This window comes from Panthera onca, chromosome C2 (genome assembly GCF_046562875.1).
Source record: "Panthera onca isolate mPanOnc1 chromosome C2, mPanOnc1 haplotype 2, whole genome shotgun sequence".
Lineage (NCBI taxonomy): Eukaryota > Metazoa > Chordata > Mammalia > Carnivora > Felidae > Panthera > Panthera onca.
The window spans coordinates 11,406,749-11,429,753 of record NC_138347.1 but is presented as its reverse complement, the minus strand read 5'-3'; the positions used below and the strand labels follow the sequence as shown (position 1 = coordinate 11,429,753).

Below are 23,005 nucleotides of genomic sequence, written 5' to 3'. Positions count from 1 at the left end.
TTCCTGTGCTTGCCGGGACTGATACCCAACTAATGTGATCTGGAATATGTTTTTCAAAAGGACCAAGTATCTAAGCAGCTTTGCTGTCCTGGGTACAACAGGGCCCTTGTTGGAACCCTCTTCCTAAAGCAGCCATGAATGCTGCAGCATTAAAGCCAGATTTTTCTCTTGATTTCCTTCCAACTATTTAATTTGGGATTTGGGCGAGGGGGTGAGGGGACAAAAGGGAGCTCCTAAACATAAATGGCTGGGGTCTAAATAGGTCAGGAGATAGAGCTGGAGGCCACGGGGTTCTGTTGGTTGCAATATGCTGTTCACTGAAGACTAAAATAACTCCCCTGTGACATTTCCTGTGAACAGAGGGGCTTCGCTTACTGGGCAGGATGTTGCACACACTCTCCTAAAGGACTCAAAAGAACAGAGGGCACTGCGGCTGAGCCGGTTGGCTATTTTCTGCCTGAAGAGACCAAATTAGATGCTTTGGTAATATTTGAGGCGGGTGAGGTCAGGGGAGCAGGATTCTGCCTTAGGTCTTTAAAGCTACCAGTTCTTGGGTGGCATTTGTGGAAAATGCAGAATTTTCATTCGTGTCCTTGCCATACATCCCGGTGAAATCAGATTCACACTTGGCAGCCTTTGCAAGAAACGAAAGGATTGGCAAACCGGGACTGTGCCCAGCCCCAGCTGGGCCTCTCTGCCTGAGCTGTGGCCTCGTGTGGGCGGAGGGGTGTGGTGCCAGCTGGATCCCCCCCCACCCTCCCCGCCTTGGGGGGATGCCTGGCAGTTCCCTCTCATCAGGTTGGTTGAAACCCACAGAAAGGATTTGCTGAAGCGATTCAGTTAGCTGGAGAATTTGAAAAACCTACACCCATATACAGGTTGGTTAAGAAAGATTAATTAGGGGCACGACCTCACCGTATGGTCTTATCTAAAGTGTGATAATGCCAGGAAACGAAGGCAGTTTAACCTCCCATAGGTTGGAGGGAAAAAGAGACAAGAAAAATTATTCTTGAATGTGGAAATTTCTCCTCTGAGACAAAAGTTTGAGACACAAAGATAGAGCAGAATAAAACACGGATTTTTACTGTTCAGGAAGATTTGGGTTTGCGGGGAGATCAGATGATAATTACCTTCCACCTTAAAAAGACAAAAGAAGAAGCAAGAAAGGAAGCAGAGAACTGTAGCAAAGTCCCCGGGATGCACGGGATGCACGGCTGACCCGGCTTCCAGAGTCAGCATTTTTAAGGAGTTCCCCTCCGCTCAAATAGAAATGATTCCATGAGCGTTCAGTCATCAGTGTAAATTTTCTGCTGACAAGTCCACATGAGAAAGAGGAAGGGTTTATACGAACTAAAGACTCCATGTGAAATTTTGCTGTCGTCTTGGTTTTTAACCCATCTTCCTCTGCTGCCCTCGCTCTGCCCTGTCCCGAAAGAACAGCACTAACACGTGGGCATATCTGATGACCCCAAGTGGCCCCTTCCGCGTGCCTCTCGGCCGGGCAGCTCTCACCTGACCCTGTGTCTTCCGCAGTGTGCCAGGTGATCGGCATGTACGACTACATCGCCCAGAACGACGATGAACTGGCCTTCAACAAGGGCCAGATCATCAACGTCCTCAACAAGGAGGACCCCGACTGGTGGAAAGGAGAAGTCAATGGACAAGTGGGGCTCTTCCCCTCCAACTATGTGAAGCTGACCACAGACATGGACCCAAGCCAGCAATGTAAGTGCCTGAGCGGCTCCGTTGTCTCTCCTGTCTGGTTCCTTATGGTAAAACATGCAGCATTGCTCTGATTCTGCCGAGCTTTGTTTGCAGAACGTAAAGCTAGACCATTGCTGCATTCGCAACAGTCTCTTTGAAGACCTTCTGTAATGCAAGACTTTTATCTTGTGGGGTTGTTTTCTTTTCTTTTGTTTTTTTTTTTTTTCATTCCTTCTGTAGCATGTCCCCTCCCTCCCCTCCCCACTTTTTCCTTTTTTTTTTTTTTTTTTTTTTGATCATTTTGGCACCATGCTGTTGACATGCCTGACTCATTTTCCTAGCTTGAATTTTGCTCATTGTTTTGTTTTGCTTATGTGTTGTTTTCCTCCTTTTTCTAGGAATCATATGTTGTCCATCCCCCCCTCAGGCTTGAAAGTCCTCAAAGAGACCCACTATCCCATATCACTGCCCAGAGGGATGATGGGAGATGCAGCCTTGATCATGTGACTTCCATCATGATCACCTACTGCCTTCTGAGTAGAAGAACTCACTGCAGAGCAGTTTACCTCATTTTACCTTAGTTGCACGTGATGACAATGTCGAGTTATGACTTGCAGAGATAGAAGCAAACCTTACAAAATTACACAGGGTAGTGGGTCCTTTTGTGGCTTTCCTAGTGACTCGAATTGACTTCCCCCCCACCTTTGCACAGGTGCTTTCGATAGTTTTTAAAGTGTTTTTAAAGATATATTTTAGCCTTTTAATAAAAATCAATAAATTACTCCTTTGCCATTTTGGTTTTGCAAAAAGACCCACTATCAAGGAATTCTGCGTGTGCTATGGAAAAAAAAATGTTCCAAATGTCCATAAATCTGAGACTTGATGTATTTTCTTTGTTCATTTTGTCCAGTGTTACCAACGACATTGTGTAGTTTGGGTTTCCCCCGCCCCCTGCTGTGGAAGCAGAGGAATTCAGTGTATCTGTTTTAAAGCCGTGTAGAACGACCCCAATTAAACGGAAGGTGTTTGGCGCTTGTTCGTGTGTATCAGATGTACCCTGCCGAGCATGTAATAATACATCCTGTACATAAGAACTTAGTTCTTCCCATGACGAAAGCTACCACCTTGTACGATGCTCTAATCATATTGCATTAATCTGATTTTGCACAGTGACCTTGTAGCCACAGGAGAAAGCACCTGTGTTTTTTTGTTCGGTCTCAGATTTATCTGGTTGAGTTGGTGTTTTCTGTTTGGGGTTTTTAATCTTGCGTGTTTTCATACCGTAAAATCAGTAGACGACGCCGCTGAGGTTGTCACGATCAACAGTATCTACAATCTCTCCTTAGTCTCTGTTACATGAAGTTTTTATTCCAGTTACTTTTCACGGAATGACCGATTTTGAACACGTAATTTTCTTGACAAGAAAGAATGTATAGAAGTCTCCCTGCAATTAATTTCCAATGTTTACATTTTTTTTAACTAGACTGTGGGATTTCTGCAGATTAATACGAAATGGAGCTCATGGTCCGTGTATGTGTTAGATGTGTTGTAGCTGAAGCCATGTGTGTCTTTTAAACACTAGTTGGAAGCTCTCAATAAAAATGCCCGCTGCTGACAGCACAGGACACCGGGTGGGGGGAGCCTCAGCACAGTCTCGCGGTTCCACTAATGCCTTTGTAACCTGAAGTCACCTTCTGTTTTCACGCCTCCCTCGGGGGCGTCTGTGCAGAGCCCCTCCCGCACTCAAACACGGCGCGGAGAATGGGGGCTGCTTCCCCTCGTTCCCTTGCGCTCCAGTATTTTCATGGATATGAATGTAAGATATATAAATACATAAACCTGCGGCTTTAACAACTGTAATACCACCTTTTGGATTAGTTACGTGTATAGATAATTAAATTCTTCATACAAAAGTTAGACGGAAATGTCTCTGTGTTTTGATGTTGGAACCTGGCAGTGGTGACGGGGAACCAGACAGACTAGATGGCAGCCGGGGCCAGCTGCCCACGTGTCCATGGGGACGCTTGGGCTTTGAGATGCAGACGCCATCCGCTCCTCACGGAGTCTTCTTTGACCCCCCGCCCCCACCTTGCTATCCGCTCCTCCCTGATCAAGGAGTAGAGGATGGCCCCTTACAAGACGGGTTTTGAAGACTAGAACTACCGCGCAGCTGAGCGGTTAACTGTCTCTTCGGGCTTTTGGTGCACGTCCTTGATACATTGACAGGTGTGTGACTGGACTCAGGGTACAAAACATTTCTCTGAAAGATGTATCGTAATAAGTGTCTGATGAACATCCAGAGAACGTGTGGGTGGAGATGGAAACTTTCACGGCTTCCATACTGCTCCCCGCCATCCGTTTCTGCCTCGCACACGCCAGTCTTGTCGCCCTTGCAGAAATAAACCAGTGTATGTGTTGAAGAAACTTTGCTCTGATGACCATGCACTTGCTTCCGATCATGAACTTCACTTAGCGACCCTCCTCGGCCCTTCATTTGAACAATGGTTTCTATTTTGCGGGGGAGGGATCCATCACGTGTCCGGCATCCTACGGGACTCTGGGGAGAGTGTGCTGCTCAGTCACTACTGGAGACAGGGTCCCTGTCCTCCTGGAGTCTGTGTTCTAATGGGAAGAACCAGCAGAAAACCAAACTACTGCAGTACATGTAAATATATGTGGGCTGTGTGTGATAAGGTGATAAGTCCTGTGCTGGAAGTATGGTTGCAAGGCACCACTGAGCAGGACATCCAGTTGGGGCGGGCAGGGCGGCAGCAGGGAGAGGGTCAGAGAACCCTCCCAGCAGGAAGTGATATTTAACCTGAGACCTGAAAGAACTAGGGGCCAGATGAAGCCGGAAAGAGAAGTGGCTGTTCTAGGCACAGATGTCAGGACGTGCAAAGGCCAGGAGGTGGGTGCAGAGATCTCTGTCCCTGCCCCCCACTTGTGGAGCAAGGATCAAGACAGCAAGCCCCATCTCTTGCCCAGGACCCCTTCCCCCATATAAGCCAATGTTTCTTCTCCAGCCTTGAGTTTGGTTGAAGCGACACATTGTCAAGGTGGGTACTGCTGTGCACTCTGTAACTCTCTCTACAATCCCCTCTCTATAGATCATTCCTCCAGGCTCCCTTCTGGTCTGTGAACGGACACAGGTTGTTCCCCAGGACATGCTCTTTCCCCCTCAAACCATTTGGTTTGCATTTGATTATAGAGTGTCCATCTGATCCACTTCTCAACCAGGGGGAATGCTACCGGCATCTAGTGGGTGCAGACCAGGGATGCTGTGAACTGCACTGCAGGGCACAGGACCACCCCCACCACGGAGAATTATCCGGACTCAGATGTCACCAGTACCAAGGTTGAGAAACCCCAGTCCCACCCACTGGCCACCGTGGTTAATGTTCACCTGGTTGTTCACGGCTAACATAGGTGCCTTGCTGGCAGTCGCTGCTTTTGTTCCGTAACTACTGTTGAGTAAACTTAATCACGTAATAAGTTCATGCTCTGTATCTGTGGCGTAAAAAGTGTCCCAGAATCTTGGTTCTATATTTTAGACTCGATCGTACTCTTCTTGGCTATTCCCCATTGTATGCAGTTTGGTACTAAAGTACTTTTAGTCCTGTTCTCAGAAAATCTGCTTAACAGGAAGTTGAATAGGAGAGAAAAAGCATCTTTTAATTAAGTTAGCAAAGTGATGCTAGGTATCTCCTTTGGCCCCAGAGTTTAAAGATGTCAGATTTTTTTTTTTTTTTAGTCGTTTAACAAAAACAGCTGGTCATTAAATCATTTAATTTCATAATTGGTGCCAATTTGTCATGTGAATGTATCTGCAACTGATCTGTGGGTACAGCGCCATATGGACAAGACGTGTACAAATGAGATCACCCTCCTTTTGCAGTTTTGAGCTGCCTTCCTAAGGCCAGCTGCCTCTCTGCACTGCAGAACAGGGCCCAGAGAGCTGCAGAGAGGGAACAGAGTGGCGGCCAGCGGGCCAGAGCCTGGACTGCCTCTGCGTAAAAAGGGTGTCCTGGAGAAGCTGATGTAAAGGAAGGATTCTTCCCTTTGTAAAGTAAAAAATATTACACCGTTACACATATGGCAGAAACTGGTGTTTGCCCTGTTTCTGGAAGGGAACTGGGCAGATCCAGACTCCCATAAGCAGATGGCAACTGGCTCTCTCTCTATGCCTTCTTTGATCCCATCCGAAGAAAACCCTGGTAATACCAGCTTAAGAAAACCCTCTCAGTAGTAGGTTAAAACATGGAATCACCAATATTCCCACCTCTCACCTATAAAACCGCAATTTCTGTTGCTCAATATGCTATATGCCCACCTTGGCACATAGTAGGTTAAGTACTCAGAAATGCCTGTTTGAACGAGTGGGTTGAGCCATTAATACACGAGGAAGAGGCACTGGGGGTTCCATTCCAGGCACATCACATCACCCCCCAAGAGGATACCGAGGTACATTTGCAGGCCCCTTTCCTTGAGCTGTGAGTTTCCCAACAGCAACTGTGTTCTTGGGAGGGGCTGCTCCTGGGGTCTGTTGCTCATCTGGTCCGTGAAGGAGGCCAAGGACCAGAGATGCCAGGGTGTGGCAACCTTCCTCTGGGCCAGGTCTACCCCTGGCACGGGGTCGGGGAGGCAGCCACCCAGATCACAGTTGGGGAACGGGCCCAACAAATCACAGCCCTGCTGCCTGGCAAATTGAAAATTAATTCCTGAGAGTGAATATTCATTTTTTTCTTCTAGCAAAAGTATACGTTAATCCTATTCATTTCTTTTAGTTCCAAAACACCCAAGAGAATTTTTATGAAAAACTACATTGACTGCCAGTGGTCCCAAAATGCACAGGAAAAAAAAAAAAACAAAAAACAACCCAAGTCTTCAAAATGTCTGATATTTTGGATCTGGTGGGATAGGGGAACATAATAAGGTCAAAGATCACGATAGCTGTATGTGAATATTTCACTATTTCACTTCGGCCAGAATTCTCTTGGGCTTTTCTTTAAGAAAATTCCACACACAAAAAGCCAGGTTTCCAGAATGTTTCCTGGTGTGTAGTTATTCCATCTCAAAGGGTTCCATTGCCGCTCAGGGGAAAGTTCTTTTTTTTTTTTTTTTTTTTTTTTTTTTTTACTATCTTTTAAAGTTTATTTTGAGAGAAAGAGAGTACACGGGAAGGACAGAGAGAAGGATAGAGAATCCCAAGCAGGCTCTGCACTGTCAGTGTGGAGCCCAGTATGGGGCTCGAGCTAACTGTGAGGTCATGACCTGAGCCAAAATCAAGAGTCAGATGCTTAACTGACTGTGCCAGCCAGGCGCCCCAAGGAAATTCTTTAAAAACTCCCTGGACATTTTAATTTTTATTATTTTTTAAATGTTTATTTTGAGAGAGAAAGAGAGATCACAAACAGGGGAGGAGCAGGGAGAGAGAGAGAGGGAGAGAGAAAATCCCAAGAAGGATCTACACTGTCAGGGCTTGGGGCTCCATCTCAAGAGCCGGGAGACCGTGACCTGGCTGGAAATCAAGAGCCCCATGTTTAACTGAGCCACCCAGACGCCCCTCCCCGGTCATTTTTAAATGATAGGATTTGATTCACAAAAAAATTAAAAGGTTTTGTTTGTCAAAAGTGAAAATCAGCTACAAAATTATACCAGGGCAACTTGCTGTTAAACACACACTACCTCTCAGAAACTACCAGGTTATTGTTTTACGTTGTCAACAGGCTGTGTGTGTGTGTGTGTGTGTGCGTGTGTGTGCGCGCGCCTCCGTCTTTAGCTTGGTAATATTGGGTGGGGTGGTGAAAACAGACCCATCACGCTATAGAAGATTCTGGCTGAGGCGGACCGCTGCGGTTCCCACATCTGCCCTGCACCTGAGGTCAGGGTGATGTTGCAAGCCTCGAAAGAGGAAGTGTCCCCTTGACTCTGCCCGTCGTTTTTTAAAGTTGGGCAGATCCTCCTCTTCGTGTAGTTGCTCCCGAGTGACCTACAAGGGGCAAAAGCACTTTATCTAACGTTTTTCATCAAGGAGCCAGTTTTCACTCCATTGAACGACTTGATTCCCCTGGTTTCTTCCCCTTCTCCGTCCTGTGCTGCCCCCTCCCTTCTTGGTCCCCTGTCACACACACTCGAGCTCAACGGGTCCACCCGCCACACTCCAGGCCCCACCAGGAAAGTGGGGGGAGGTCTAGGGGCGGGAGGGGTGGGCGCACGCGCGCATGTGCATGCAGAGAGATGCCACCCACCTACCCACCCCCACCCCCCCTTCCCCCCCCCCCCCCCGCCCCCGCTCCCCAATCGGTCCACGAAATCCAGATCAGGGAGAGCCGTGCGCACTAGCCCTGGCTGTGAGCTGAGAGCGTGACGTTCTCAGAGGCCCCTCCCCCTCTCCCTGGCTAGTCCTTTGACCTTGTGCCACGTGAGAACAGCAGCACCTCAGCACCAGCCGCCTCCCATAACCACGACTGTGTGGAAAGGTGGAGACCAGGTTCCTCTTCCGTGTGTGGTTCACTCATAGCTGGGGGGGCGGAGGAGCTGTTGCCCGATGCCGGCACCTTGTGGCACCTTCTCAGTGCTCAGGCTCAGGACGCAGCCGCCTCCTCAACCCTTCTAGTCCTGCTCACCCCCACTGCAGGATCTTCCAAAGACACAGGCTTGCCAGAGACGCCCGTGCCCAGTGCCACCCCGAGAACGGTTGCCGTAGCGTCTCCGTTTCCATGGCTGGCCTCTGCCAGAAAAACATGGCGCCAAAGACACTAACACGGCCTGTCTACAAGTTCAGGGTAATATTTCATTCCATTTCTCTTAAAGTTTTGGAGTGTTTTATTTTCCTGTAGGCAGATAGTGGCGATGGAGGAGTCCGACGTAATGGTACCCTGGGCTTTTATAGAGGCCAGGAAGGGATACAGGGTGGTGGTTCGGGACATGGGTTCAAATCCCAGCTCTCCCACTTCCTAATTGTGTGACTGTGGCCAAGTGACTTAACCCCTTTGTGCTATAGTTTCCTCATTTACATATGGAGGGATAATAATTGTACCCAGCAGGTAGTAAGCCCCCCCACAGACAATAGCCTTCTTGTCGTTCTTACAGGAGAGAAAAGGCATTTGCACCTGGTCCTGGGCGTGAAGGAATCCATTTAACTGGCTTCCTCCTTTCTTGCAATAAACCGAGACAGAAGGTTGTGTGCATTTTAAGACTTTACAGAAAGCAGTGCTTTTGTAGATAAGGGATTTTGCAGAGAAAAGATTGGACAGCTTCCTTAAAACCTTCAGCCATCTCATTCATTTGTGCACAATTCGGGGTCCCCTGTTCCCCAGTAGTGGGAGGCCCACCTGTGTTGGAGTAAGCACCTTCCTCATGCTCCCTCAATGTGCGGTGACACCCAGCCCCGTCAGCGGACGCTTGGCAAATGGGAGAAGTTGCCCTGTGTTTCAACGCGGCTGGCGTCAGGGAGGCCGACAGAGCAAATGGAATGTGCGAGGCTTCTAAATGTCACGTCCGTGGACCCGGTTGGCAGGCCCGTGCAGCGCCCCACAATAAACCTGTCACACATGCATTGAGTCACTGGATCCCTTATTTCTCATCTCTGCATTCTGTGGCTTTGTGTTCTCTCGCCAGCAAAGAAAGACTGGAATGTTTGGCCCCCAGACGTGCCAGGAGCTCGTTCTTTTTGTTCTTTGTGTTTTGTTTTTAAGCAACCGTACAGCTTGGATAAGGGACATGTGTCACAAGGGTGGGGGGCACCCCAAAGCGCCGTCTCCAGCACACTTAAAGACTGGGAGATGAGTTCTCTCCTGCCCCGTCGCGGACACCCAGACACGCCTCTCAGCATCCACGGCTTTGGGTCTTGGATGCGTCTGGTCTGTTTGCCAAGCCTCCGGCAGGGTTTGAACCCTATGATCTGTCCCAGCAGAGAAGTGGAAGCCAGGATGACCCTCTCCTCTGTGGGGCATTACCTTGTCCTTCTCAGGCCGCTGTGGGAAGACCCCCACATCTGAGTCCTCAGTACGACCCTCCAGTGTCACGGGCTCCCTCATGGTAGGAGCCCTCACCCCATCCTCAAGGGGCAGAAGTAATCTGCCAGTCCTCTCCCCTCCCTCCCCTGCCCCTCCCCTCCACCCTGCTGTGTCAACAGCTCCTGGGAGACCAGGAGGGGTCCAGCCTGCCTGCATTTCCTGGCAAGCACCTCCTCTCCTGCACTCCCGGAGAGGAGAGTCGTGGCCAAGGAACACGGGGCCAGGTGACAGGGCTGTGCTCAGTGAGACACAGACCGGGCGCCTGCTCTCATGGAGCTTGTAGGAGCCAGAGGAGAACACCAGCTCACAAATAAGTCATTTCAGCTGCTGCTGGATGAAATGGGCCAGGATGTGACTGAGGGCCAGGGCTATCGCAGATGGGATGGCCCAGGAAGGCCTCTGTGGAGAGGTGGAGGTCTGACTGCAGAGGAGTTGGCAGGCAAAGGTCAGGGAGAAACGTGTTTCAAGCCTGAGGGATAGCAAGCGCAAAGGCCCTGAGGGTGACCAAGTTTCTCCAGTCGTTGCATGAAGACCGTAGCCTTCTTTTTTTTTTTTTTTTTAAGTTTATTTATTTATTTTGAGGGGGGGAGGGGGGAACGTTGGGGCAGAGAGAGAGAATCCCACACCATTAGCACGGAGCCCGATGCAAGGCTTGAACCCACAAACCGTGAGATCAAACCAAGAGTCAGTCGCTTAACCGACTGAGCCATCCAGGCCCCCCAGGACCGTCAGCCTTCTAACCCGTCCCTGCTCCGGTCTCACTGTTTTCCAGCCTCTTCCCCACCCCGTGGGCAGAGAGCTATTTTAAAAATGGAAGTTGCAATCTGCTAACAATCATCCAGGGCTTCCCAGTGATAATGGCCCAAATCTCGCAGCTGGGCCTCAAGGCCCTGCCTGATGTGCTCCCTTCTCCAGCCCATCCGGCCGGACCCCTCTCCTCCCTTCTCCTCATGGAGAGCTCCTTGTGCTTCGTCTTTAGCACAGCTCAGTCATCGCTTGCTCAGGGAAGCCTTCCCTGATCGGCGCCTTCCTTTCTGAGCTGCTGGTGGAACCCATAGACGGCTGCCGTCATCCAAACACCTTCCAGGTTTCTAACACCAAAAGGTGTGGCAGGTGCAGGGCACATGGGCCTCCAGCTTGCAGGAGGGGACCCTGATGCTTGAAGAGGGGAAGCCCTGGGCTGAGCCCCTTCCAGAGCTAGTCGTTACCATCCCGATCTCACATTCTCTCTGCCCCCTTTTGAGTAACCGTGAGGACCCTCCACAGCGGTCCAGGCTTCTGTTGCTGCGGTGGGTTTCCAAGACGCCCTCTTGAAAACCCTCTCCTCTGACCTCCAAACCACTTGATGGAAGTGCCCACCTGCATCACTGGTCCGCACATGCTGGGTGTGAACTGGGGAGGAAATGAGCAGTGTGGACAGCATGGACACGGGCCCTTTCCCCACCTAGAGATCCCATCCCTCAACCTGCCAGAGTGTCATCGGTCTGGGATCCGTGGACACCCGTTGTCCGGCCCCACTCTTGCTTGTCTCGTCCTACCCGACCTGCACCTCCCTGCTATCACCACAGTCTCCTCCCCGCCTTACAGCCCGTCCCCCCCCCCCCCCGCCTCCCTGTCTTCTCCACCTTGGTCCTCCCATCTTCCCCCTCCTCCTCTCCTTGCTGCCCAGCCCAGCTCCACCGACTCGCCGTGACTCAGCTCTTTGCTGAGCTGCTAGTAACTCATCATACGTGAAGATGAGTGGATTTTAAGACTCAGACACACGCACAGACACACAGATACTCATCTCCCGCCCAAGACTGTGAGCTCCCTGGGGGGCAAGGCCGGATCCCACAAAGACCCACACAGGAACAGCACTTACAAGTAGCAATGGTACCCCCCCTCGTACGATTGATTATTGTGCGACGCCCCATCTCTCCGGTAGCTCATGAACCAGAGGACAGCGCCTACCTTGCACCCTTGCATGTCGTGACCGCCCATGGCGGTCGTTCAGGAGCCCTGTGTGGACAGTCTCGCTCCTTCCTCCCCATCTAGGCTGCAAGGAAAGGACACATCAGTGCTCAGTCTCTGTGCTGCATGTGACCTCGAACCCTGCACAAAGCTGTGTTTGGGAAGCCACCATGGCTTAAAAGATAAATTCACGTGAGAAGACCCTGGGACTGGAAATGAGCTTAGTAGTCAAAAGAATTGTCATTCATCATTCTTATAACCGCCCTAACTACCATATATTTATGCGTGTATTTGGTTTTCTGTCTCCCCCACTAGAATGGAAGCTCCATGAAAGCAGGGACCTGAGCGCAGCTATGCAGTTGCTGGAAATGAGCAGGAAATGTCCCGGGCTCAGGTTGTCTCTTGTGTCCCACCGGGGTCAGTTTGCCAAGTTAGGAGAGACCGCAGGGGACCGGGCTATGCTTAGACCCTCGAGAAGAAAGTTCCACTGGGACGAGGAGGATGCCTGCCCCTCTGGACTGCCAGAGCTGGGTCCCGGGACTGGCCAGCCAAGGGTCACTGTCAGAGGAGACACAGCCGCCTTGACCCAGCCTGGCTACCGCCGGCCCAACAGCCTCGGGCGCCACGGACCAGACCATCTTCACAGCCAGGTCTTTTGGGAACGCGTTGGGAGAGGAACGGGGACCGGCCACCCTCGGGCCTACTCTTTGGTTTTCTTGTGGGTCTCCATCTCCCAAGACAGCAAGAGCGGAGGGCTTATTCCTGATAGCAGAAGTCACCGTGCACCTGTGGACTCTGCTGTCCCATCAATACAAGGAGGCCGATGAGCAGAGTGACCTTTTTGAGCTCTAGGCCTAGCATTGGGGGTCAGGTGGTGGCAGTGTGACCTCCAGGGACACAGCGTCAGAGGCCTGTCTGAGCTCCAGGTCATGGACGGAGGGACGGCATTCTGGGTTACAACCATAGTTCCCTTTGGACAAGTCGCTTGGGGGACCCACCTGGGTCTGGAATCGGTTCAACAATTGTGACGCTCTTGTGCTACATGAGCCTGGACAGATCTAGTTTCTGAATTTTGCTCCCTTTTCGCACCAGGTGTCTTGATTTCGGGGCTCCCTCTGATGGAGTGGTCCTCACTCTGGGCTGCACGTAGGAGCCTCCTGGAAGCTTCCACATGTTACAGAGGCCCGGGCGGAACCCCGGCCAGGTGGATTTGATTGGTCCGGGCTACCGCAGGGACACCGGGCCTTCTAAATCTCCTTAGGTGATTCCAAACATGCGGCCATTCTCAGGGGCCACAGCCCTCACCCAGCCTCCGTGAAGCTGCCACCGCGATCCTTCCGAAACACGGCCCGGACCTTTCCCAGCTCTGCAACCAAGACAAAAATGTAGACGTCTCACTCTGCTGTTCAAACTCCTTGACTGTACCTCCCCCCCCTCCCCGGCCGAACTGTGTCCCCCTCCCCCACCAGATTGAAACGTTGAAGCCCTTCCCCCCAGTACCTCAGAATATGACTGTTTCTGGAGCTGGGGCCTTAAAGAGGTCATTAAGTTAAGATGAGGCCATCAGGGTGGGCCCTACCTCCAATGTGAAGAGGACATTTGGACGCAAAGAGTCACCAGCAATGATTTTATAACAGAAGAAAGGCCATGTGAGGATGCAGGGACAAGATGGCCACCTGCCCGCTAAGGAGAAAGACCTTAGAAGAAATCAGACCTGCTGGTACCTTGATCTTGGACTTGCTGCCTCCGGCGCTGTGAGACTCCATTTCTCACGTGTGAGCCGCGTGGTCTGTGGGACGTGGTTATAGCAGCGTTAGCTGACTAATACGTCACCTTCCCAGCAAGGCAGGAGGCATGGTGGTTCAGAACAGTAACTCCGGGGTAGGACCCCCTCTGCCATTGATTAACGGAGGCTTTGGCAAGTCACTTAACTTCTCTGTGCCTCAGTTTCCCTGTCTGTTCAATGGGAGAATAGGCGTAGTAGCTGCCACACAGGATTGTCGGTGAGGACTCTGTGAGTTCACCTACATACAGCGCCTGGAACCGTGTGGCTCATGCGAGCATGCAGTGTTGACTTTCTTTACTCCCTGTTACCCCAGCATCTGCTTTCCCTCCTCACTGCTTTCTCTCTATTCCCCTTTTCTCCAACCGCTTCCTCTACTTGGATCCCTCGCTACGTCCCCACCCGAAACTGCCATGTGCCTGATGGAGTCCAAGCCAAATCCCTGCTTCTCTGGAAGATATTCCCAGGTCCCTCTAGTCAAACCTACTGCCTCTCATTCCAATAAACATGTGTCTGTACTTCTAACACCCCAGCCTGCTTTGTGTACCCGAAGGATTTACTTGCGGCCGCTGCTGAGGGTCCCTGAGATACCGCAGGGTGGTGGGTATTGAAAGCAGAGGCTCAGCAAGAAAGGAAAGCAAGGGTGGTAACATCAGTGGGGCCAGGAATGAGCGAACGAGTGCACACCGGGGGATGCTCGACGCCGCACCAGGGATCCCAGCATCCGTTATAAAGCCATGAACGCCATGCCTTTAGTTAAAAGTGACCTATGGCAAATTAAGAGAGAACCTATCCCTGAGAGTAATTTGATTTTTGCAAATTCTCAATAGTCATTAAACTGCCTGGCACCCCATGTAGACTGCATTCCCCTTCTTAGAAGAATTGTTATTCTTCTGGAAGCCACCTTGACCCTTTGAAGCTACGGGGTTAATGCTGAGTGTGGCTGAATGGAAGCCCCCAGAGGGACCCAGCCTAATGGCTCTAGCGAGTTCCCCCAGAGGGACCCAGCCGAATGGGTCTAGCGAGTTCCCCCAGAAGGACCCAGCCTAATGGGTCTAGCGAGTTCCCCCAGAGGGACCCAGCCTAATGGGTCTAGCGAGTTCCCCCAGAGGGACCCAGCCTAATGGGTCTAGTGAGTTCCCCCAGACAGGCCGGAGAGGACTGCCTGGGTTCAGCTGGACATAAGGCATCGGGGGGTCTTTGGGGCCATCAGGTGACATTCCCCCTCCCCCCACTACAGGTCCCCATGCCCATCCAGCTCCTCTAAACCCCCATAAGAATCCAGTCTTAAGGACTTCAACGCTGAGGTCTCAGGGACGGGCAGCTTGCAGTGATGCCCTTTGTGAGTTTCCTGTGCTTTGGCCAGAACCAGAGTCTAGGTGGGATGCCCGAGCCTCTGGTAGACCAGGGCTCCCCAAGGACAAGGACCCAGCCCGCCTCATTCACCACCAAGTCCCAGCTCCAAGCACAGCTGCACAGGGGGAGCGCACAAGTTCACAGCTTAGAGAATGGGATTGTGGGGGGGGAGGGGGGGAGGAGGGAGTGCTCTGGCCGGAGAACCTTCTTTATGTCGTATCCATTGCAGCCTTTCCTACATGACAAGCCATCCCACATGTGCCATTCTGTCCAGGAGGTCGAAGGCAACACAATCAGACTCATTTTCCCAGAAAAATCCAGTGTAGCCTGGCAGGAGCCACGAGAGCCACGAGGCCCCTGTTCCCTCCATTGAGGCCCGCCCTGGAGAAGGCTTCGGTGTAGACAGGAGCTCCAGCTCCAACAGGCATCCCGGTGAGCGAGGCCATTTAGCCGGAGAATTTGGGCAGAATGTCCCCACAGACACTGGTATATCCTTTCTCTTAAAGGTGAAAAACCATTGCCTGAGTTTCCATATTGTGGGATTTCTCACCTGGCCCCTCTGGCATTATGCCTTCTGTGATGTCATGTACTACCCACCTTATTGCCTTCCCGCTTCCCGCCTTATCTCCCATAGTGTCCCTGCACCTACTTGGCATACTGGCCCCACACCCCCAACATAATGGCCCCATCCTCCCTGATGCAGAACCCCCCCCCCCCCACACACACACACACACACAAGTAGGACCTCCTCGCAGAGCCTTCCTCCCTCAGGACAAGGAGCATGTACTTCTGAGCCCTGCAGACTCTACTATCCTCGCAGACCTGCAGGAACGTTCTCCGCTGCTTGCTATTTCAAATTTAATTTCCATGTTCGCGTCTCCCTCCCAGCTGTGAGTTTCCTTGAGGACAAGGGCATTATCTTGCTCATTCCTGTGTCTCTTGGGCTTCGTAGGAACTTAATAAATATTTATTGACCATCTTAGAGTATATTTTGGCCCTTTCATAACAGGAACGAGGCCTGTTTATTTGGTTTATCCAGTGGCCGGCTTGCTGTGGGGGCTGGTTTGGTTTTTAAAATCATGGGCCTTGTTGAGAACGGAAGGAAAAGGGTTGGGAATGAGAGGGGCGACGCCCCGGTTGTACCCTAAGTACTTCTGTATCCTTTGAACTGTTTACACCGAGCATGTGTTTATGTACTAGTTTTGTAATAAAGCAATTTATTTAGATTATGCTGTTCCTATGAACGTTGTCCCGTTGAGGTGACAAGATGACCTTTTTGGGTAAGATTTTCCCACATTCTCTCCAGTGCCCCAGACTCAACTACTCTCAAAGGGGTCTCACGGCTACTCTCCACTTTGTGAATGTGTCTAACTACGCAAAATTACAAGGGACAGCACAGAGATTGGGAATTTTATGTGGGCTGTAATTAGGGATCGGTTTTAAGTGCCCAGAGTCGCTTGCAATATTATTTCAGCTGTGAGTGGATTATAGTTCGTTTTAAGAATCCCTTCATCACACCGAGATGTCCATGAAAAGTTATTTGCTCTGCTTTATTCTCTCATTTTTCCCCGGGAAAGGGAGCCAGAAAATCATGTTTATCCTGGTTCCCAAAGGAGAGAAGAACCACGTCCCTCCACCCTTAAAGAAAACTCTCTTATTTGCAATGTCTTTTCCATTTACCCCGCTCTGAATAATGGAGTTTTTAAACTCGTTTGTTTTTCTAAATATTAAATTTTCAAAGGAAGGATATTTTTTAGCTCAAAGTACCTATTTCCAGCCTGTAATGGTCTTCTTGGTCTGGCATCCAGCAGCAAGAACTTTTAAAACAGCATCGTGTGGGTCGGTTCAGTAGCTAAAAAGACCATTCAAAGCCAGCCCTGTTGGCATACAATGCTGAGACGAATCTCCCCACAAAATCTTTGCTTTTTGTTGTACGCTGGGGCCTGGAGAGGCCATCTGAGCCAGTCCCCTGCCTCCAGGCAGGCTGGTGGGTGGACGGCGTGGGGTGGAATTTGTGGCGGCAAGCAACCCAGAGTCACATGGCACCTGTCAGCTGGGTCAGCTCTGACATGGGTCCTCTGGGTGGATGGACGGGAACGCTGGAGCTGCCCGGAGCAGGAGGCCGTGCAACCTCCTCGTGCCCCCCCTTCCATGTGCAACAGACCCCCCAATTCACCCCAAACTGGCCCCGGGAACCAGGGATTCTTGGACTAATAGCCTAAGTCCACTCTAGACCTTTTGCTGTTGTTCGGGCTCCGGGCTTCTTCAAAGCCGTACCACGTAGGGGAGCCAGGGGGCTCAGTCGGTTAAGAGTCGGGACCTTGACTTCAGCTCAGGTCACGATCTCACAGTTCGTGAGTTCGAGCCCCGCGTGAGGCTTTGTACTGACAACGCGGAGCCTGCTTGGGATTCTCTCTCTCCCCTCCTCTCTCTGCCCCTCCCCGACTTGCGCGCTCGCTCTCTCTCTCTCTCAAAATAAATAAATAAACTTAAAACAGCAACAACGACAACCATACCATGTAAAACTTGAAGACTCAGAACTTCTGAAATCCAAAGCAAGCCATTTCCTGTTAATGTTTCCTCCCGGGTCCTTGTTTCTGGGGCCAGAGTTCATAGCATCCATCATGTTCTCCAAGGGAAATTGTGACTGAAAGGGATGTTCAGAGGATGGGGGCAACCAGCGTCCCCCTGATGTCCTAGCCCGATGTTTGTATCCCTGCAAACACCACTGCACGGTGTGGGATGCGTCTAACAACTGCAGCTCTAAACAATATCCTAATATCCCCACAGCAAGGAAGGTCCTGGGCACCTGGGTGGCTCGGGTTAAGCATCTGAATTCGGCTCAGGTCACGATCTCACGGTTTGTGGGTTCGAGCCCCGCGTCAGGCTCTGGGCTGACGGCTCGGAGCCCGGAGCCTGCTTCAGATGCCGTGTCTCCCTCTCTCTCTGCTCGCCCCCCGCTCACGTTCTGTATCTCTCGCTCAAAAGTAAACACACATTAAAAAAAATTTTTTTAAAAAGAAAGGAATGTCCTGAAAATTCTAGGGGAGACCCTGCTCCGTGAGAGTTCCTACAAGTCCCTGTAATGTAAGGTCTGCATTCTGCTCTGTAATAAGAACAAGCCTTCCTCTCTCCTGGGCTCTTTGACTCATTGACAGGACAGTTTGGTGAGAATAGGTGACGAGTGAGATGTTTCCTCCCAAACTGAAGAGTGTTTCCCAGGTGGCTTTCTTAATGAAAGCCCAAGGACTTGGTGGCTGTCACTCCACCACTCAAAAGCCGAAGCTCCCACAGGGGCTCGGCAGAGGCGGGCAGAACTGAACAGAGAGAGCCATCAGGACTTCCTTCCTGAGAGCTCGCTGACGGAGCAGTTGTTCTAATGAAGCACAGCCAACGCCCCAACCCGCAAAGAACAGCTGGACCAAGCTGGTGGCTGAGTGGAGGGCCCAAGTTCCAGATTCATCTGCAGACCTGCATGGTGGTTCGTGCCCAGCTCACGGATCTGTGGAGTTATAGTTTGGCCACATTGCAGTGGCTTTGAATGAGGTCGTGGGGATGGGCGTGGAGAATATTAACATAAGGATGGCTCGTCCCTGCTGCTTTCCCAGCTCCCATCTGCCTGCCCATCCTCAAATTGTCCTGTCCCAGGAAGAGAATCTAAAGCAGTCTAGAAAGAGCATTTGGCCAGGGGAGGGTACAAGACTGAGGACTAGAAGGACCCAGATGTGGAGCTCAGCTCTGGCACAGGAAAATGTTTGCTAAGAAGTCAGTGATATCATTCACCTCAGAGGGATCATCCTATTTGCGGAATCTTCCAGCATATAGACTAGGTCATGAGCCCAAGTCTAGGGGGGAGACTTTCTGGGGGAGGGAAGATGGAAACTCTGAGGAATTCCTGATAGTCCAGAGCAAGCTTCTCAAACTTTAGTTTGCCTTAAAAAAATCACCTGGAGAGCTTGTTAAATCAGGTTCCTGGGCCCCAAATCTAGGTAGTCTATTCTGCAGAGGCCTGGTAATTTGCATTTCTAACAAGTTCCCTGGTGTGGCTCATGCTGCTGGTCCGGGGACCACACTTTGAGAACCACTGGTGGCTGGCAGGATGTTTCATATTGTGCTCCATCGCGCCCCCTTGTGGGGGGGAAATGGTATGAGAAAAGCAACGGAATAGGACCCCCTGCCCGCATTCCCGCCTACATCCAGGACACCTTTCAGTCTATTTTACAAATCTGGTTTTGTGTGTGTGTGTGTGTGTGTGTGTGTGTGTGTGTGTGATAAATGAAGAACCCCTCATAAAAAGGAGAGGAGAGACCACGGGCCTGGAACAGGTGGGCCCAGGCCTGTATGAAGGGCACCCCCAAGAAAGGGGGCTTCCCACCCCCCCGTTCCAGCGTGCCGTGTCATGAGGCAGCCTTCGCTGATAAGCAGAGAACGTTCAAAGCCAACAAAACCCTAAATAGCCAACCAGGTGAGCAGAGGCAAGGGCAGGCACCAGCTTCCGTGCGTGTCCCATCTCAGGTCAACCGAGCCCGTTCCCTCGGGCACCTGGGGCCCCGGATGTGCCCAGCTGTCTGCAGCTGGGGCAGTTTCCCTGTCTATCTTGGGGCTTAATGCCTCTACAGGCACACGGCAGCAGCCTGGCTCATGGACTTTACCTGGCACTGTCTGAACGCTCTCCACATCTCTCTACCCTGTGCCCAGGCCCAGGAGGAGCCTCAGCACAGCCACCTGAGCCTCGGAGAGCCAACCTCAGGACAAGCTGATGCCCTCCTGTAGCTGGAACCCAACAACAGTAGCCGTCTGGGGTAGAGCCCAGGTTCTGGCGTCAAAGCGTCAGGCTCGAGTCTCGGCCACTGCAAAGCTAAGAGACTTGGGGTGAGGCAACCCGTCAGAAGCTCCGTTTCCTTGTCTGTGAAATGGTGATGCTTCCGGAGCCTCTGTGGGCTTTGAGCAGACCTGCCAGTGTAGAGCTCCTTGTGGAGCACCTGGCGTGGGGTGAGCCCTCAGGAAATACCGGCCAATTACTCCTTAGTCTTCTCTGGACATTATCGTGTCAGCGGTTTGGACGAAGGAGTGCGCTGCCTGGGTCATTTCGCTAGGCTGCCGCAACAAAGGCCACACACGGGGTGGCTCAAAACAACAGAAATTTATTCTCCCACAGTTTTGGAGAAAAGTCCAAAAGCAAAGTGCTGGCAGAGACATGTCCCTCTGGAGGCCTTGGGGGAGATTCTTTCCGTTCCTTCCTCTTCGCTTCCGATGGCGGCTGGCAATCCTTGGCGTTCCTTGGCTTGCACCTGCCTCTGTCCTTGCCTCTGTCGTCACATGACCTTCTTTCTGACCGTCTCTGTATGTCTTCCTATAAGGACACCAGTCACATGGGATTAGAGCCCACCCTAACTGAGTATGACTTCATCTCAATTTGACTCTATCTCCAGAAGCCCGATTTCTGGTCACAGTCACAGTCACAGGAACCAAGGTCATAGGTATAGGTCACAGGAACCAAGGGTTCCGAGGAACAGGAACCAAGTCACAGCAACCTAAGGTCACAGCCACAGGAACCAAGAGTTAGAACTGGAATGTGAGGGCGTCTGGGTGGCTCAGTCGGTTGAGCGTCCGATTTCGGCTCAGGTCATGATCTCGCGGTTCGAGCCCCGCATCGGGCTCTGTGCTAATGGCTCAGAGCCTGGAGCCTGCTTCGGATTCTGTGTCTCCTTCTCTCTCTGCCCCTCTCCTGCCCGTGCTCTGTCTCTCTCTCTCTCTCTCTCTCTCTCTCAAAAATAAACATTAAAAAAATTATATCTATAAAAGAAGAACTCGATGGTGTATTATTAGGGAACGTGATCGAACCTGTAACACTGCCCAACTCCAGTGAGGCCACAGGGACCAGCAGGCACGAGGCCCCAGGTTCTTCGCTGTGAGGCTGTCTGAGCCTCCCTAGACTTGCACTAAAATGTCCCAATGGTTGTGTTTTCCAGGGTGTTCAGACTTACACCTCTTGGATATGCTGACCCCCACTGAAAGAAAGCGGCAAGGATACATCCATGAGCTCATCGTGACAGAGGAGAACTATGTGAATGACCTCCAGCTGGTCACCGAGGTAATGGCGGCCATGGGTGCCGGTGGGGGCCGGGGATACTGGCAGAGGTTGGGGAGAAGGGGGACCTCAGTTAAGGAGGGCTGCACCCTGATTCTCAGCCTGAGAGGTTTTCTGATGTGTGGGGAGCATCTGGATGGCAAATCACACAGGAGATTTCTACCCAAGAGAAGATGGTCGAACTCTTATCCGTGGCCCTCTGAGTCATCCCCGTAGAGGGATCACTCATGTCAGGGGATGAATGAGTCCGTGAGGAGGTGCGTGGAAGGAGACACGTGGGCTGGGGACTGGGAGTCTAGACTCTCCTCGGAGAAGTGGGTGCTTAGCCACCAACTAGTTAATGCCATAGAGCAGGCCACGTGGTCTCCCGGGCCTCAGGGTTGGCATCTGAAAATGGCAGCCATCCAGCCAATTATCTCGAGTCCTTCCTGGTGGTACATATTACCTCTGAGGAAAATCTGTTGCTGAGAGTGAAGATGTTTCCTCCCAGGTCCCCGTGCACTGCCCTGTCCCAGAGGATGCCTTGTTTTGTCTCTCCTCCTGGGTGGCTGTTGAAAGGCCTGGGCCACTTGGTCCAGAAGGATGAGGAGAGGCAGAGTTGGGAACCCCTGGTTTTGAAGAAGACTTTTGTTTATGCTCACGGGAAGTTGCCATGTTAGCAACAGGGGTTTGCAGAGCTGAATGGCAGGATCACTCTACAGTTTGAAAAACATTGTAATAGTTTTGAAACTCCTGCTCCCCCGCTGCCCCTCACCTAACAGTTGTGCAACTATCTCCTTGGACAGCCTTAACCAGGAACGTCACCACCCGCTGCCCAGTGTTGAATGGGTACAGGAGGCGGGATGGGTTACTGGTCCAGGAGGCACATTCATGCATAGGAAGTCATGGTGCATACTTGGGAAAAGTGCCCCTTCCTCAAGACACTTGACTGTCACTAAATATGCAATCTAGGATGTCTAAGATGTGAATGTCACCCCCTTAGATGTGGCACTTTTGTGCAGTGGTCTGGTACATGCTGGGTTCGATGTCAGCTCAAGGACTCATGAAGAATAGGGCTCCCAGGGAACAGCCTGAGCCCAGCCACATTTATTTCAAAGATGGGACAGGCTGTCCCATCTTTAAAGACCCTTCAGAAGAACGCCCTGCCTCCAGTAGGAGACGATGACCTCTTTGCAGGCAGGGGCTCGCCACGTGGGGCTGGGCGGAGAGCTGTGATTTACCCTGAGTCACCCAACCACGCAGAGCTTGGATCCTGGGCAGGCTCATTTCTTTCCCGGAGCCGCAGCCGGCCCCTGTACCAGCCCGGCCCAGGCCAAGGGCCCAGCGGCAGAAGACATCACCCCGGCTGCTGGTTTGCTCCCTGCTTCCTTGGGCGGCTCCCCTCCGGGTGCCCGAGGCTTGTCTATGCAGCAGACGCTGCAGGGGAGCCTGAAGGAGCCGCCCACACCCACGTGCATCCTGAAGCCCCCCACTTTTCCCGCCATGCCCACCCTCCACCGTGGGCAGGTAAGAGTGTGCGTGACTTTCGACAGGCCTCCGGGCTTTATCCTGGTGGAGTTAAGGCCCGTCCTCTAGAGTTCAGCCACCCTTCCCTGTAAAACAGTGCAGAGACCTGATGGGGAACTGCCCCCCCCCCCCCCACCAACCGCTTGGGTAGAGTGGGGGAGGGGCGTCTGCTGCAGAAGCTGCGGGAAGCTTCTGGGCCTCCCCACAAAGCTGCAGACGGCCCGGTCCTCTCCATGCTCTGCAGAGACCTGTGTGCGTGTGTTTCAGGTGTAAGCTAACCGTTTGCTTTCTGAACTGCTTCGTTTTCTGCACCTGTAGATCTTTCAGAAACCCCTGATGGAGTCTGAGCTGCTGACAGAGAAAGAGGGTGCTATGATTTTTGTTAACTGGAAGGAGCTGATTATGTGTAATATCAAACTACTGAAGTAAGCCTCTCTCCCCTAACCCCGGCCTTGCTTCGTCCCCTCGGCTCTCACACACTAGCACCTCCGCGTGGCTTTGTCCGTGTGTCCCCCGTGCATGCCGCCCCGTGTTTCTTTCTGCCTCTTTTGCTCATTTCCACCCATAAGCACCACGATTCCTTTTCGCCCCCCACCC

General features: G+C 51.8%; 1 protein-coding gene across 7 annotated transcripts in view; it reads left to right on the top strand.

Annotated features, from left to right (window-relative positions):
- The window catches only part of ITSN1 (intersectin 1), a 220,210-nt gene that overhangs the window by 168,421 nt on the left and 28,784 nt on the right, over positions 1-23,005 (top strand). For 5 of the 7 annotated variants that reach the window (XM_078452815.2, XM_078452814.2, XM_078452812.2 and 2 more), the window contains 3 exons: positions 1,534-1,725; positions 20,784-20,905; positions 22,727-22,833. In XM_078452815.2, coding sequence (XP_078308941.1) covers positions 1,534-1,725; positions 20,784-20,905; positions 22,727-22,833 — 421 coding nt within the window. Of the gene's footprint in view, positions 1-1,533; positions 1,726-2,102; positions 3,622-11,987; positions 12,677-20,783; positions 20,906-22,726; positions 22,834-23,005 lie in introns of those variants that run through there. The other 2 variants (XM_078452817.2, XM_078452816.2) reach the window with 2 other exon arrangements.